Here is a 15,468-nt window from a genome sequence, read left to right as displayed (position 1 = left end):
CCGAAGTGATCTCTGGAGTAATCCGGGAGATCGCTTTGGGTTCCAGCCCATTCGGGGCTATCCTGTCGGGCCTCTACCAGTTGATAGCGACGCTCAATGGCTAGCATGGAGCTTCGCATCATCTACTGGAACCCCGACAGGATAAAGTCCCGAAAAAACGAACGGCTTGTTCTGGCCCAGGAGTACAACCCGCAGGTTGTGCTCCTGGGTAATACCAAGCTACGTTGACATTCAGGATTCCAAACTACTTCATGTACCGACGTGACGAACTGACACCTGAGGGGCGTCCGTTTAGGGACACTACGACGCTCATCAGGAGGGACGTGATGGATTTTTTTGTTTTTTATTTTCTAAATGTTTTTCTTCCTGGTCTCCTATGAGTACATTTTTTTAAGTTTATTAGATCTGACTTTGTGTTGCTTGGATGAGCTTTCTGTCTGAAAATACGGGTATGCTGTCGCCGAGAACAAGCTAATACTGTGTAATGACAAAATTTTTCACTCACACATGAATCAGTTGAACTTAAATGAAATGGATACAGACGAGATAAGAGTGTCGAATAATTTATTCTTTGGCCGAGTATCCTATACTACTTTTATTTCGTCAAGTGTTTTAAAAATCCCACTCTGAATGAAAATGAGAGGGAAGGTATTAAAACGTATTATGTGTGATTAAAAATATTAAATTATGCAGATAAGCGCAACGGCACACACACACACACACACAGGTCGAGTATCACTAGTCGCTATGTATAGATAGTTGCGGTTTCGTATCGTTACAGCTCAGTATAAAAGAGGATGCATTGGATCACAGAGCTATAGTTATTGGAAAGCTGTAGTCTGAAAAATATCACGAAGATGGCCGCCAAACAATACTTTATCGTGTTCCTGATTGTCGCCCTGATGGCTCTCGAGGCCAGCACTACCGAATATGGTACGTGTGTTTTTATCTAACCTATGTTTCGTTTTCCATTTAAAATAATCATAGAACCTATCTTATTTTACTTCCGCCAAATACAATACAATATAATGGTTACAAGTATGGGAGCCATAATATAGTGATTGGTACGGAATTAAGAGGGTGGTTGTTTTGAGGTCAGTGTGCAAGTTGCGCGGTAAAGACCCCGTTTTTTATTGGGACCCCTTTGCCTTCATGTTTCAAAGTAATGACAGCGTTCATGTCAGCCAAGGAACGCTTTACCCTGAGAGAGCGGTGATTTCGACTGCCCATCTTAGTTGATTCAGCGTTACGATCCACTAAGGACGCCTTTGTTGATACGAGCGACGACATCGACGTGGTGAGGTCGGTTGGACCGCGGCCGCAACTTGTTATGAGAAGTATCGTGCGCCGAAGAACAATGTACATTCTAAGCTAACTCAGACCGTTTCTTGGGTATTGCAGGGTGTCCCGAAAATGCCCATTGGACTGATGACCCCTGCGTGAGGACCTGCGACGACCCGTACCTGACTAATACCGTTTGCGTCGACGCCCTCATTCAAACCTGCCACTGTAACAGCGGCTTAGTCTTCAACAGGGACAGAAAATGTGTGCCCATTTCGGATTGTTAAAATGTCATAACGATTTATAATCTTATTCGTGATTTTATTAAATGTTGAAATTGATGTCTTTACTTTTTCTTTCTAAAATTCAATTTATCAAATCATCAACTTAACTACAAAAATCAATAATTTTTTGTTCTATTTGATGCTTTAAAGCAAAATTCATCCTAAGATAGAAAGAAGCTCGTAAAAAATTCCGCACCGAATTTGAAAGTTTAAAGATTATGTTAGAATCACATATTTACTACCTATTGCTCAAAGTACGAAACAGTAGGTACATTATTAAGTTTTATTATAGACTAAACGATAAAAAACATTGTAGAAGGATGGCTTTTAGACCTTGTCGTTTATCATACCCGATCCGGTGGACCGAATGGATAGCAAATAAATCCTACAAAAATTCAGGTCATTATTATAAATAGTGTTACAAAACTACCCGTAAAGCCGAAAGGGTATTAAATGGGTCCTTATTATATCCCTTCACAAATTTTTTCCCCCTACCTATGCTGATAGCCTTGAGAGGCTATATCAGCTTCTCCTTGACGTGTAGGTGAGCTCAAGGGCTCTAACCGGGAGTGTAGCACTGGCCCTAACAAGAGCAGTGCTTAGCAGAATCTACCACCGGATCGGAATCGTGACTCTCTGAAAAGAACCAGCGAGAAACTCAGTGGACTGTGTCTAAGGGTTAATTCACTCGTCGAGCTAGTGGTCGCAAGTGGTGCCTTGTGGTACCTAAAAACACCGTTAATGGATCGGGAGGATTCGTAATGATCTGTTTAGGGCAACGTCGACTGTTTGCCATTTAGTCTACAGGAAAGGATATGTAATTCCTGGTGGCCACGACAAGACGGTTTTCATGTCGTGCCGCCTTTTCAAAATGGCGCAGCGATGTCGACTGTAGATACTTACTGACTGAGTCAAGTGGAGATCCACGTTCGTTATGAATCATGGTGCTCTGACGGCTATCCTGCAAAAACGGGATTGAATAACTTGAAGGGGTTTCAAGTTGGTGCGGGCCGCGTGAGCGAACACTACGCTTGCATACGACATGACGGGGCGTAATTCTTTTTTTTTCGGGCCGAGGCCGACCCTCCTACGGGGTCCCCGCGCCTAGGGGGCGCAAGGGGTATGTGGGACTCGACGATCTGCAAGGTGTTGGGAGCAGACCGCGGGCCCAAGGAATTTTAGAGCCCTACCCGCTAAACGACTCCCCTGTACTCTTACACTCGACGTCCGATCTCCGTCCGGGGTCAGAACCCGGTCAGAGTAAGGGGGTTCCCGCGGTCAACACTACAACCAGACACGCGGCGCCACCCCGAGGACGCCCAACTGACAGGTCGTCGACGACCAACGACGCCGGTCTTCGCGGTACGGCGGCCCTACCAGGCCACCCGGGCAATGCCGCGGGTGATTCGTAATAGCCCGCTGGGTCAGAACCAGCCTGCCAGGTCGGAACGCGATACACCACCGACCGGGTTGCTCTTCCGCAGTCTGTTCGGTGACAACAGTGACGACGACAACGCGGACCGCTTTGCAGGCCGCAGCCGCCGACGCGGCGTCCCATCCTTCTGGTGCCAGCGTGCTAGAGTTATGGTAGCACGTTACCATCGCTCAACCCCTTCAGGTCGCCCCGTGACCATCACCGGGAGGAGACTGCCTCCTCACAGGGGCTGGAGCTAGACGAATGCCCTCCTCCAACCCCCAGCACGGTGGCGGCACGGCGCCGAAAGGGAAGAAGGGCTCTCCCTCCCCCGTTTCGCCGCCTCCTTCTGCGAGATGGTGGACTCGCAGAAGTCGAGCATCGTAGCCACGACGTTCGCAAGCGACAAGTCCGGTCCTATTTTTGCAACGAGGACGCGACGCCGCTCCGCGAAAGCAGTGTAGTACGCGAGCGTATGCTTCGCTGTGTTCTCGTTGCAGCCACTGCAGTGGTGGCACTTCGGCGTCGGCTCCCTCCGGGCGACGAGGTGCAGGTAGCGACCAAAACAGCCGTGTCCCGTGAGCACTCTAAAGGTGAGACGTCCTCGGTCGCGATTCACCTAGTCCGAGAGGAACGGGTGGATCGCCTTGACGGTCCGTCGCCCATAGGCGGGGTCCGCCAGGCGGCGAGAACAAGCCTCGAGCATGGCACGCCGAGATTGAAGCTTCTGCGCTCGAACTTCCACCGCGTCGAGTTGCGGCTCCCCCTGGAGCAGAGATCGCATCGCTACGCGTAATCCGCAGCGAGCGCATCCGCTTCCAGGTCCCAAGGAGGCACCCCGGCGAACACGCACGCCGCTTCGAATGAGACGGTACGATACCCGCGAACCGCTCTGACCGCAATCGCGCACTGCGGACGTCGCAACGTTGCGACGTTGTCGCGGGTCAGGACGTGGCACCACACGAGAGCCCCGTACAGTAACATCAACCGCACCATCCCCGTGTAGAGGCGGCGCACCAGTCTATAACTTCCGTAACTTCAAGCTTCTGCTGTTACTCTATTCGTGTTTATCCAGGATGCTTCTCGACCATATCATAGGTTAAATACTATCGTGAGGCAATCGAAAGTGGGATGATAATTAAAAAAAATCTTATTTCTTTTCTTCATATTTTTAATGACAAACGGCCGATAATTAGGTACTAAAATTAAGTTTTTGGGAAATAAAAATGATGAATTTTGGAAACGAAATACACAAGTCGGATTCACTTAAAATAGCTGCTGTTTTGTTTTGGACATTCAGCAACAGGCACACATTTCCTCGCGGAGTTGAAGAGGTAGCCATTATCACAGTGGCAGGTTGCGATGAAAGCCGTCACACAACTGGTGTGTTTCAATTCCGGGTCTGCACAGGTCGGCGCGCAGGGGTTCAATGTCAAATGGGCATTCTCAGGACACGCTGTAAAATACGAGAAACAGATGCAATGCAATTTACATGGTCGCGCACGATCTCACATTGTCGACGTCGCCCTAAACACGTAATTACGGATCTTCCCGATACATTAACGGTGCTTTTAGGTACCTCAAGCACCAGTCACCGTCCGCGCCGAACCCGTCGCTTGCGACGAAGGGCTCGACTATTGAATTAACCCATAAACAGCCCACTGAGTTTCTCGCCGGATCTTCTCAGTGGGTCGCGTTTCCGATCTGGTGGTAGATTCTGCGAAGCACTGCTCTAGCAAGAGTGCCAGTGTTAACAACACTCCCGGTTTGAGCCCCGTGAGCTCACCTACACGTCAAAGAGAAGCTGAAATAGCCTCTCAAGACTATCAGCATAGGAAGGAAAAAAAAACGTGAAGGCAGCCACCGTCTCGAGTTATAATGTTGGAGTCTCAATTTTATTATATATCTGCTGCTCCATCCCTCAAGCCTGGAACTCACGACTGCTTCACGGTAGAAATAGGCAGGGTTGTGGTACCTACCTGCTCGTGTCTTTCACAATACTGCCCAACCACGAGTAGTCACCGTAATATTTAGTCTGCGGGTTCGATTTTTATGACAAGAATGTTATTCTTTCATCGCGAAAGGCGCTCGTGAAGACGGTCTAATAATGATTAATATGTAGAAATTTGTGATTTCTCTCATGTATTAAACCTTTTTCTTCCGTCTCCACGCGTCATAGTAGACATAATTAAAAGCACTTTTACGGTTTAATCTCGGGTTTGTTATTTTCATTTTACAATTTGTGTGATCACGAAAACTACAGAATATTCGTAACGTCGAAAATTATAGAAATGTAAATAAAATTATTTATATTAGGTAGGTAACAAAAGCGAATACAAACCATTTTAATTAAGTACCTAGAAGCATTGCATTCAATTTTAGCGCGTTTCCAATTCTTTTTTCTCTTATGTACCGTCGGACTATGGAATGAACTTACTCGCCACGATGTTTCTTGGGCGCTATGACATATCCTCCTTCAAACGAGGTTTGGGGAGAGTACTTGGCGGTAGGCGGTGGCTTGGCTGTGACCTTGGTATTGCTATAGTCTACGAGCAATGATAACCACTCACAGCTAGGTGAGATCGCCCCTACAAAGGCAATAAAAATATTAACCCCGTCATAACGTAAGCAAGCGTAGTGTTCGCTCGCGCGGCCCGCACCAACTTGAAACCCCTTCAAGTTATTCAATCCCTAAGATATTCTCTTCTCGAATTGACTATTTAGTATTTTCTTGTTGTGTTGTTGTTTTCTTGTTAATCTAGGGTTTAAGATATTTATCAACTGCTTCTGCTGCACTACCATGACTCGTACTGACAAAATTAAATCACGTCAGACCGAGCCTTCGATGCGGATCGAAGGTTCTGACCGCGACGAGGGCGTAGCTTTGTTCGTCGAATCCAGAGCAACGCGCCAATGTATGTTCCGCTGTGTCATCCTCGTCGCGGTCTGCGCAATGGTGGCACTGCGCCGTCGGTTCCCTCCCGGCGATCTTGTGCAAGTACCGGCCGACATCCGTGGCCGGTAAGCATTTGTGTGAGCTGGAAGGTGAGGCATCTGCGGTCATTGCCCACCCAGTCCGCGAGAACCTGGCGGACTGCCTCAACGGTACGGAGGCTAAAACCACGCCCCATGCACGGACCGCCGAGAGTGGAGCCTCCGCGATCCAATCACTCCTTCGCCAGGGCGCCCTTCTCCTCCAGAGCGAAGGTCGCGCCACCTGTAGTAGGCAGCAGCGTCTCCTTCTCCAGGTCCCAGGGTGGCACCCCAGCGAGCTAAAGTGTACATATCCTAGGATAATTTTTAGGTACGTTAAATGATCCGCGCAACGCCGCGTGTTTCTACCGCAACAAATACAACATTGTGTTTGATGTCTTGCGATTTCATGTTCCAAAGTATCTACAAATCAACTCGTATTTAATGACCGTGATAAAAGTAACTCTTTGTCCCGGGAAAGTGTAACTTGTCTATTTTAATCCGAATTACGAAATTTCAAAGAAATCGCAGGATACCGCTGCTGTGATATAAATTGAGATAATTCTATTTCCGCGTGTGTGTGATAACTTCCTTTGATTAAAATTCCTTTAATTAAATTGGTTTTTTTTTAATAATACAGAAGCAGATTACAAATAACAAATCAAATTAAAACAGATATGTTATCTATACTTAATATTAAAAAAAGCTGAAGAGTTCGTTTGTTTGTTTGTTTGGTCGAACGCGCTAATCACAGGAACTACTGGTCTGATTTGAAATATTCTTTCAGTGTTAGATAGCCCATTTATTGGGGAAGGCTATAGGGCTATAGGCTATGTTACATCACGCTAAGACTAATACAAGCGGAGCACCAATACAGAATGTTACCAAATCGGTTTTTTTTTTCTTCTTTTCAAAGCTTCCCCTGCGTGCGCTGCGGAAACGGTTAAAGTTTCGCTTAAATAATGTATGACAGAATTGTTCCCTCTTTAAAAGCTCTAAAAAAGTCCGTGCCAGCATTGAAGGTTGGCTCACTATAACCTTTTTTACGCTAACCAAATTTGTTTTTAAATAAAGCATTATAATTTGTGAAGATGTTTTTATAAAGATTATATTAATCCTTATCCAAATAAATACGTTATTTAATTTAAAAGAAATTTGCCGTTTGCATCGTTTGATTTAGTAACATCTACAACGCTCGAAAACTACAACACCATCTATTGTCAGATAGCGGAAATACACCCCGAAAATACTCGACTTGTGAGGAATTTCCTCGACAATTCTAGGGATGTCGTATCGACTTTAAAAGCGTAGCAAAGATGGCACGCAGTCAGTAATAAGAAGCAAAACAGCGAACGGATCACCTGGAGCGAAGCGGAAGAAGTTAATTGAAAATTTTAAAGTGTTCTGTGAGTGTTCTGAGTATTGAATACAGTTTTAATTTGTACTTTGGTGGTACTTTTATTTATCCCGAGCCCCAGCGCGTAACAGTATGTATTTTTTGTGTTTATTTTCTTTCTAAATGTTTTTCTTCCTGGTCCCCTATCAGTACATTTTTTGAAGTTCACTAGATCTGACTTTGTGTTGCTTGGATGAGCTTTATGTCTGAAGTTACGGGTATGCCGAGAACAAACTAATATTACTTTTATAAACCGTCAATAAATAACGGTCTAATGGCAAGATTTCTCTATCACACGTAAGTCAGTTGAACTTAAAGGAAATGGATGCAGACGATATAAGAGTGTGATTAATTGATTCTCTAGCCGAGTATCCCATACTATTTTTATTTCGTGAAGTGTATTAACAAAATCCCACTGGAATGGAAATGAGAGGCAAGGTGTTAAAACGTAATACGTGTGATTAAAAATATTCAATTATGAAGATAAGCGCAACGACACACACACACACACACACACACACGTCGAATATCACTAGTCGCTATGTATAGATAGTTGCGGTTTCGTATCGTTACAGCTCAGTATAAAAGAGGATGCATTGGATCACAGAGCTATAGTTATTGGAAAGCTGTAGTCTGAAAAATATCACGAAGATGGCCGCCAAACAATACTTTATCGTGTTCCTGATTGTCGCCGTGATGGCTCTCGAGGCCAGCACTACCGAATATGGTACGTGTGTTTTTATCTAACCTATGTTTCGTTTTCCATTTAAAATAATCACCGAAACTATCTTATTTTACTTCCGCCAAATACAATACAATATAATGGTTACAAATATGGGAGCCATAATATAGTGATTGGTACGGAATTAAGAGGGTGGTTGTTTTGAGGTCAGTGTGCAAGTTGCGCGGTAAAGACCCCGTTTTTTATTGGGACCCCTTCGACTTCATGTTTCAAGGTAATGACAGCGTTCATGTCAGCCAAGGAGCGCTTTACATTGAGAGAGCGGTGAGTTCGTCTGCCCGTCTTAGTTGATTCAGCTTTATGATCTACTAAAGACGCCTTTGTTGATACGACCGACGACATCGACGTGGTGAGGTCGGTTGGACCGCGGCCGCAACTTGTTACGAGAAGTATCGTGCGCCGAAGAACAATGTACATTCTAAACTAATTCAGACCGTTTCTTGGGTATTGCAGGGTGTCCCGAGAATGCTCATTGGACTGATGACCCCTGCGTGAGGACCTGCGACGACCCGTACCTGACTAATACCGTTTGCGTCGACGCCCTCATTCAAACCTGCCACTGTAACAGCGGCTTAGTCTTCAACAGGGACAGAAAATGTGTGCCCATTTCGGATTGTTAAAATGTCATAACGATTTATAATCTTATTCGTGATTTTATTAAATGTTCAAAGTGATATCTTTACTTTTTCTTTCTAAAATTCAATTCATCAAATCATCAACTTAACTACAGAAAGCTCAATAATGTTTTGTTCTATTTGATGCTTTAAAGCAAAATTCATCCTAAGATAGAGAAGCTCGTAAAAAATTCCGCACCGAATTTGAAAGTTTAAAGATTATGTTAGAATCAGATATTTACTATTGCTCAAAGTACGAAACAGTAGGTACATTAATTAGTTTTATTATAGACTAAACGATAAAAAACATTGTAGAAGGATGGCTTTTAGACCTTGTCGTTTATCATACCCGATCCGGTGGACCGAATGGGTAGCAAATAAATCCTACAAAAATTCAGGTAATTATTATAAATAGTGTTACAAAACCACCCGTAAAGCCGAAAGGGTATTAAATGGGTCCTTATTATATCCCTTCACAAATTTTTTCCCCTACCTATGCTGATAGCCTTGAGAGGCTTTATCAGTTTCTCCTTAACGTGTAGGTGAGCTCAAGGGCTCTAACCGGGAGTGTTGCTGGCACTGGCCCTAACAAGAGCAGTGCTTCGCAGAATCTACCACCGGACCGGAAACGTGACCCTCTGAAAAGATCCAGCGAGAAACTCAGTGGACTGTGTCTAAGGGTTAATTCACTCGCCCGGTCACAGGGCGGTGACCGGTGCTTGTGGTACCTAAAAGCACCGCTAATGGATCGGGAGGATCCGTAATGATCTATTTAGGGCAACGTTGACTTTTTACCATTCGGTCTACAGGATCGGGTATGTAATTCCTGGCGGTCACGACAAGACGGTTTTTATGTCGTGCCGCCTTTTCAAAGTGACGCAACGATGTCGACTGTAGATACTTACTGACCGGGTCAAGTAGAGATCCACGTTCGTTAGGAGCCATGGTGCTCCGACGGCTATCCTGCAAAAACAGGATTGAATAACTTGAAGGGGTTTCAAGTTGGTGCGGGCCGCGTGAGCGAACACTACGCTTGCATACGCCATGATGGCGCGTAATTCGTTTTTTTTTCGGGCCGGGTCCAAACCTCCTACGGCGACTAGGGGGCGCGCGGGGTACGTGGGACTCGACGATCTGCAAGGTGTTGGGAGCAGACCGCAGGCCCAAGGAATTTTAGAGCCCTACCCTCTAAACGACTCCCCTGTACTCTTACACCCGACTTCCGATCTTCGTTCGGGGTCAGAACCCGGTCAGAGTAAGGGGGTTGCCGCGGTCAACACTATAACCAGACACGCGACGCCACCTCGAGGACGCCCAGCTGACAGGTCGTCGAGGCAACGACCAAGGACGCCGGTCTCCTCGGTACGGCGGTGCTGAGCATCGTAGCCACGACGTTCGGAAGCGACAAGTCCGGCCTATTTTTGCAACGAGGACGCGGCGCTGCTCCGCGAAAGCAGTGTAGTACGCGAGCGTATGCTTCTCTGTGTTCTCGTTGCAGCCACTGCAGTGGTGGCACTTCGGCGTCGGCTCCCTCCGGGCGACGAGGTGCAGGTAGCGACCAAAACAGCCGTTTCCCGTGAGCACTCGGAAGGTGAGACATCCTCGGTCGCGATTTACCCAGTCCGAGAGGAACGGGCGGATCGCCTCGACGGTCCATCGCCCATAGGCGGGGTCGCCAGGCGGCGAGAACATGCCTCGAGCACGGCACGCCGAGATTGAAGCTTCTGCGCTCGAACTTCAGCCACGCCGAGTTGCGGCTAACCCTGGAGCGGAGATCGCATCGCCACGCGTAATCCGCAGCGGGCGCCTCCACTTCCAGGTCCCAGGGAGGCGTCCCGGCGAGCACACACGCCGCCTCGAATGAGACGGTGTGGTACCTGCGAACCGCCCTGACCACAATCGCGGTCTGCGAACGTCGCAACGCTGCGAGGTTGTCCCGGGTCAGGGCGTGGCACCACACGAGAGCCCCATACAGTAACATCGACCGAACCACCCCCGTGTAGAGGTGGCGCACTAGTCTGTAACTTCTATAATTTCAGCTGTTCCTCTACTCGTTTTTATTCCGGATTCTTCTCCATCATATCACAGGTTAAATACTAATCGAAAATCGGATGTTACTTAAAAAAATCTTAATTTTCCTTTCTTCATATATTTTAATAACAAACGGCCGATAATTATCAACAACATTATAGATATAACATACTAATTATTCTAGCATTAAGTTTTTGGAAAACAATAATGATGAATTTTGGAAACAAAATACACAAGTCGGATTCACTTGAAATAGCTGCTGTTTTGTTTTGGACATTCAGCAAAAGGCACACATTTCCTCGCGGAGTTGAAGAGGTATCCAGAATCACAGTGGCAGGTTGCGATGAAAGCCGTCACGCAACTGGTGTGCTTCAATTCCGGGTCTGCACAGGTCGGCGCGCAGGGGCTCAATGTCAAATGGGCATTCTCAGGACACGCTGTAAAATACGAGAGACAGATGCAGTCAATTTACATGGTCGCGCACGATCTCACATTGTCGACGTCGCCTTAAACATGTAATTCCGGATCCTCCCGATTCATTAACGGTACTTTTAGGTACAAGCACCAGTCACCGTCCTCGTCGAACCCATCGCTTGCGACGAAGGGCTCGACTTAGTCTACTAATTCAATTAATCCATAAACAGCCCACTGAGTTTATTGCCGGATTTTCTCAGTGGGTCGCGTTTTCGATCCGGTGGTAGATTCTGCAAAGGACTGCTCTTGCTAAGGTCAATGTTAGCAACACTCCGGTTTGAGCCCCGTGAGCTCCCCTACTAGTTAAGGTTACGCTGAATTAGCCTCTCAAGGCTATCAGCTTAAGTAAGGGAAAAAAAATCGCACTAAGCAAAGTAAGCACACTGATCCAGAGCATCTCACAACACATTTTTTTTTTTTATTGTTTAGATGGGTGGACGAGCTCACAGTCCACCTGGTGTTAAATGGTTACTGGAGTCCATAGATATCTACAACGTAAATGCGCCACCCATCTTGAGATATAAGTTCTAAGGTCTCAGTATAGTTACTACGGCTGCCCCACCCTTCAAACCGAAACGCATTACCATTGATGTATTCACATTACTATTACAATTCTTGAAACACATTACGTAGCACGGGCTCGTGTGTAACGTTAGGGCGAAGCTGAAATAGGCTATGAGCATAGGTAGGAAAAAAATGTTTAATCTGTAACTTTACCCTAGTCGAGCACGACGAAGTAAATCGTAAATACTCACGGTGCTCGAACAAGCTTTTACTGGCTGCGAGAGCCATCAGAGACACGAGCAGGATCATGATGAAGCAATGTTTGGCGGCCATCTTAACGATATGTTGCGAACTATAGCTCGATAATTCGTGGCGGCTTTTTTATGTTCGTCACGAAGCCGCGGTTTTGTTAGTTTAGAGAATTAGTGATGTTCTGTGTTTAGAATTTTCATATAATTTTAATATTAATGCGTGCAGTATGTAGGTGATTGTATTGATTAATTTATTTTTGTACTATTTCAAGAGAACTCGTCGCGGCCTAAGAAACAAGACGTCCGGTGCATTCGTATCTAGCGATGCACCGGTGTTCGAATCCCGCAGGCGAGTGCCAATTTTTCTAATGAAATACGTACTTAACAAATGTTCACGAATGACATCCACGGTGAATGAATAACAGCGTGTAAAAAAATCCAAACCGCAAAATTATAATTTGTGTAATTTATTACTGGTAGGACCTCTTGTGAGTCCGCACGGGTAGGTACCACCACCCTGCCTATTGCTGCCGTGAAGCAGTAATGCGTTTCGATTGGAAGGTTGGGGCAGCCGTTGTAACAAAACTGAGACCTTAGAACTCATATCTCCCTGTGGGTGGCGGCATTTACGTTGTAGATATGTATGGTCGCCGGTAACCACCAGGCGGGCTGTGAGAAATCGTCCACCCAACTATGCATCAAAAAAAAATTTAAAAAGTTTTCTGTAATATAAATAGGTACGAAAACAACATTTAAAACCCGCAATATCTCTATATAAATTAATATTTTAAAGAATATTAATATATTATGTAAAATTATATTATTTCTACGCAGCTACATGTGAAGGAACAACATCGTGTTACAGAAATCAAAATCCGTGCTATTATCTTTAAAACCTTACTAATCCTAATTTGAAGATTCTATGCCGCTATATAAAAGTATTGCGTTTTCGTCCTCATATCTCGAGGTGGGTGGCGGTGATCATGACGTCTGGACTCCAGTAGCTCCAATACACATAGGACCTGGATTCACCCGTTTAGAACAGTTCATAATAACCATCTGAACTATAATAAAAAGACATGTACCTAAGTCATGTTCTCAACGACTGTTGAAGCGACATATGGCCTTGCTTTATTGTTCTTAATTAAAAAACATTACCGTGCCATACCAAATTACATAGATAAAAGAAAACACTTGAACAATCACACCGACAACGGACAGACACGGAACTAAAATGAAATTTTACACGAACACAATTAATTGGTTATGGATCTTTCAAAAGATAATTTCAATATTAAGATCATTAATTTGAAAGCAAAAATATAAAATGTATTTCCTTCTTCACAAACGAAGATACTGAAGTAAAATAGTTGCACAAGTGTTAAAATTTTTCGCTTTGTTCGTCGATATAGTAATTAGCGTTCTATTTGTCCGATTCAGGCGACGGGGCAATACAAAGCAAATGATATCTCAAGGTTGGTGGCGCATTTACGTCGTAGATATCTATGGGCTCCAGTAACCACTTAACACCAGGTGGGCTGTGAGCTCGTCCACCCATTTAAGCAATAAAAAAAAAGTGTTGTGGGATGTTCTGTATCTTTTTATTTTTTATTTTTTTTCTACCTACCTGATAGCCTTGAGAGGCTATTTCAGCGTAACCTTAACTAGTAGGTGAGCTCACGGGGCTCAAACCGGAGTGATGCTAACACTGACCCTAGCAAGAGCAGTGCTTCACAGAATCTACCACCGTATCGGAAAAGCGACCCACTGAGAAGATCTGGCGAGAAACTCAGTGGGCAGTATCTATGGGTTAATTCGCTCGTCGCTCGCTTAGTGCGAGTTTTTTAATGTTCTCAACGGAGTTGGAACGTTTGCCTACGTTAACCACTGGGGGTGCTGTTCCAACTGCATAAAAATTTGAGTTAAGTTTTACGCTATCGAGAACGTTAAAAAACTCGCACTAAGCAGTAAGCACATAGCTCTCCGTGCTTTTAGGCAAGCACGCAGTGGATCACGAATCCGATTCACTGGTAGATTCCGCGAAGCCACTGCTCTTGCTACGGCTAGTGTTAGCAAATTCTCTCAGGTTGAACCCGTGAGTTCACCTACCAGTCACAGCGGAGATGGAACAGTCCCTCTTAGACTACCAGCTAGTTCAGTGTTGGGCAAAGTACGGCCCGCGGGCCAACTCCGGCCTGCGGAAGTATTTAATCCGGCCCGCCGAGATACATCCTAAATAATCTAGTCAGAATTTTGGCGCGTAAAATAAAATCTGACGTTTATAATTGAAAATCTTCGAATTTTTAGAAAGCTCCAATTCGTCAGGGGTGTTTTGAGCTTTCATTTTCTCATAATTAACTTGCCATCATTAATAATTATCTCGGCAGTCTGTCACAGGTATTAGTTTATTATTGGAAAAAAACCATTCCTTTCACCTAACCAACACACGCCTCACGTCTCACACGCCAATAAGCTTTAATACAAAATGCATTTTTCTATAAATTCTAGCCCTCCTCTAGAATTTCTTAAGCTTTGTGACCCGCCATTAAAAATGTTTGCCCACCACTGAGCTGGTTGATAGGGAAAAAACCCGCCCTAAAATGAAAGTGAGAGCATGCGTGACAAGGCCCGGCATAGTTATGTCTCCTTGCCAGATAGTTATCATTCTTGAGACAAATTACGTAGCACGGGCAACTAATGTATTATTCATCGATACTTGAATATTCGACCGAGTACCGCCCAGCGGTTTATCGTAATGGATTTTTTGAATAATAAACTATGACACGAAAATACAGGCGTGCTTAAGTCGTAAAATTTAGTTTTAACTAAACTATACACGACTGCAAAAGTCATTGCTTACAATAAAATAAAAATAAAATACATCTTGTCAATTGGGGTGTTTGGAACGAAATTATTAAGAAACTAGCGACCCGCCCTCGCTTCGCTTCGGAAACATTAAAACACACATGAAACCAAAAAAATAAAATATTTTTTTTTTTTTAAAAAGTAGCCTATGTTCATCAGGGACAATGTCGGCTTCTAATGGAAAAAGAATTTTTCAAATCGGTCCAGTAGTTTCGGAGCCTATTCGAAACAAACAAACAAACAAATCTTTCCTCTTTATAATATTAGTATAGATATATCATCGTTATACAATTTATAACTAAATTTATTCATTATAAACATACTTATTTTATTTTACAAAAATCGGATATAATCAAAATCCTGAATACTTACATATAAGTATATCGGCCAGTTATACCAACAGCCACGGTATCCACTTATTATCAGTTGGGCCAGTATTGAGCAACAAAATACGGATTATTTATCAGGTTCTGTTTGTTAGCTCTATCTAATTAAGATCGCACGTGTAATGATCATTTTTTTTTTTTTTTTTTTGTATTTTTACCTGTTGGCAACATTGAGATTGTATTGTTTTCACACCAGGTTTAGTGCAGAAACTTTTTGGAAGTGGTCTTGGGCATTAACTACTGTAGGTGATTA

At 44.5% G+C, this 15,468-nt stretch overlaps 2 protein-coding genes across 2 annotated transcripts; both read left to right on the top strand.

The window, feature by feature from the left end:
• Positions 1–781: 781 nt before the first annotated feature.
• Positions 782–1,622, top strand: LOC114242356 (fungal protease inhibitor F-like). The gene is made up of 2 exons (XM_028173483.2): positions 782–933; positions 1,402–1,622. The coding sequence occupies exons 1-2, from the start codon at positions 858–860 to the stop codon at positions 1,566–1,568; spliced, it is 243 nt and encodes an 80-aa protein (XP_028029284.2). The 5' UTR covers positions 782–857; the 3' UTR covers positions 1,569–1,622.
• Positions 1,623–7,904: 6,282 nt separating this feature from the next.
• On the top strand, positions 7,905–8,764 carry LOC114242338 (fungal protease inhibitor F-like). Its single transcript, XM_028173461.2, has 2 exons — positions 7,905–8,075; positions 8,544–8,764. Exons 1-2 carry the CDS (start codon positions 8,000–8,002, stop codon positions 8,708–8,710), a joined length of 243 nt encoding a protein of 80 aa, XP_028029262.2. The 5' UTR covers positions 7,905–7,999; the 3' UTR covers positions 8,711–8,764.
• The last annotated feature ends 6,704 nt before the right edge of the window (positions 8,765–15,468 follow it).

Source organism: Bombyx mandarina, chromosome 03 (assembly GCF_030267445.1).
Source record: "Bombyx mandarina strain Sakado chromosome 03, ASM3026744v2".
Lineage (NCBI taxonomy): Eukaryota > Metazoa > Arthropoda > Insecta > Lepidoptera > Bombycidae > Bombyx > Bombyx mandarina.
This window is presented reverse-complemented; position numbering and strand designations above follow the sequence as displayed.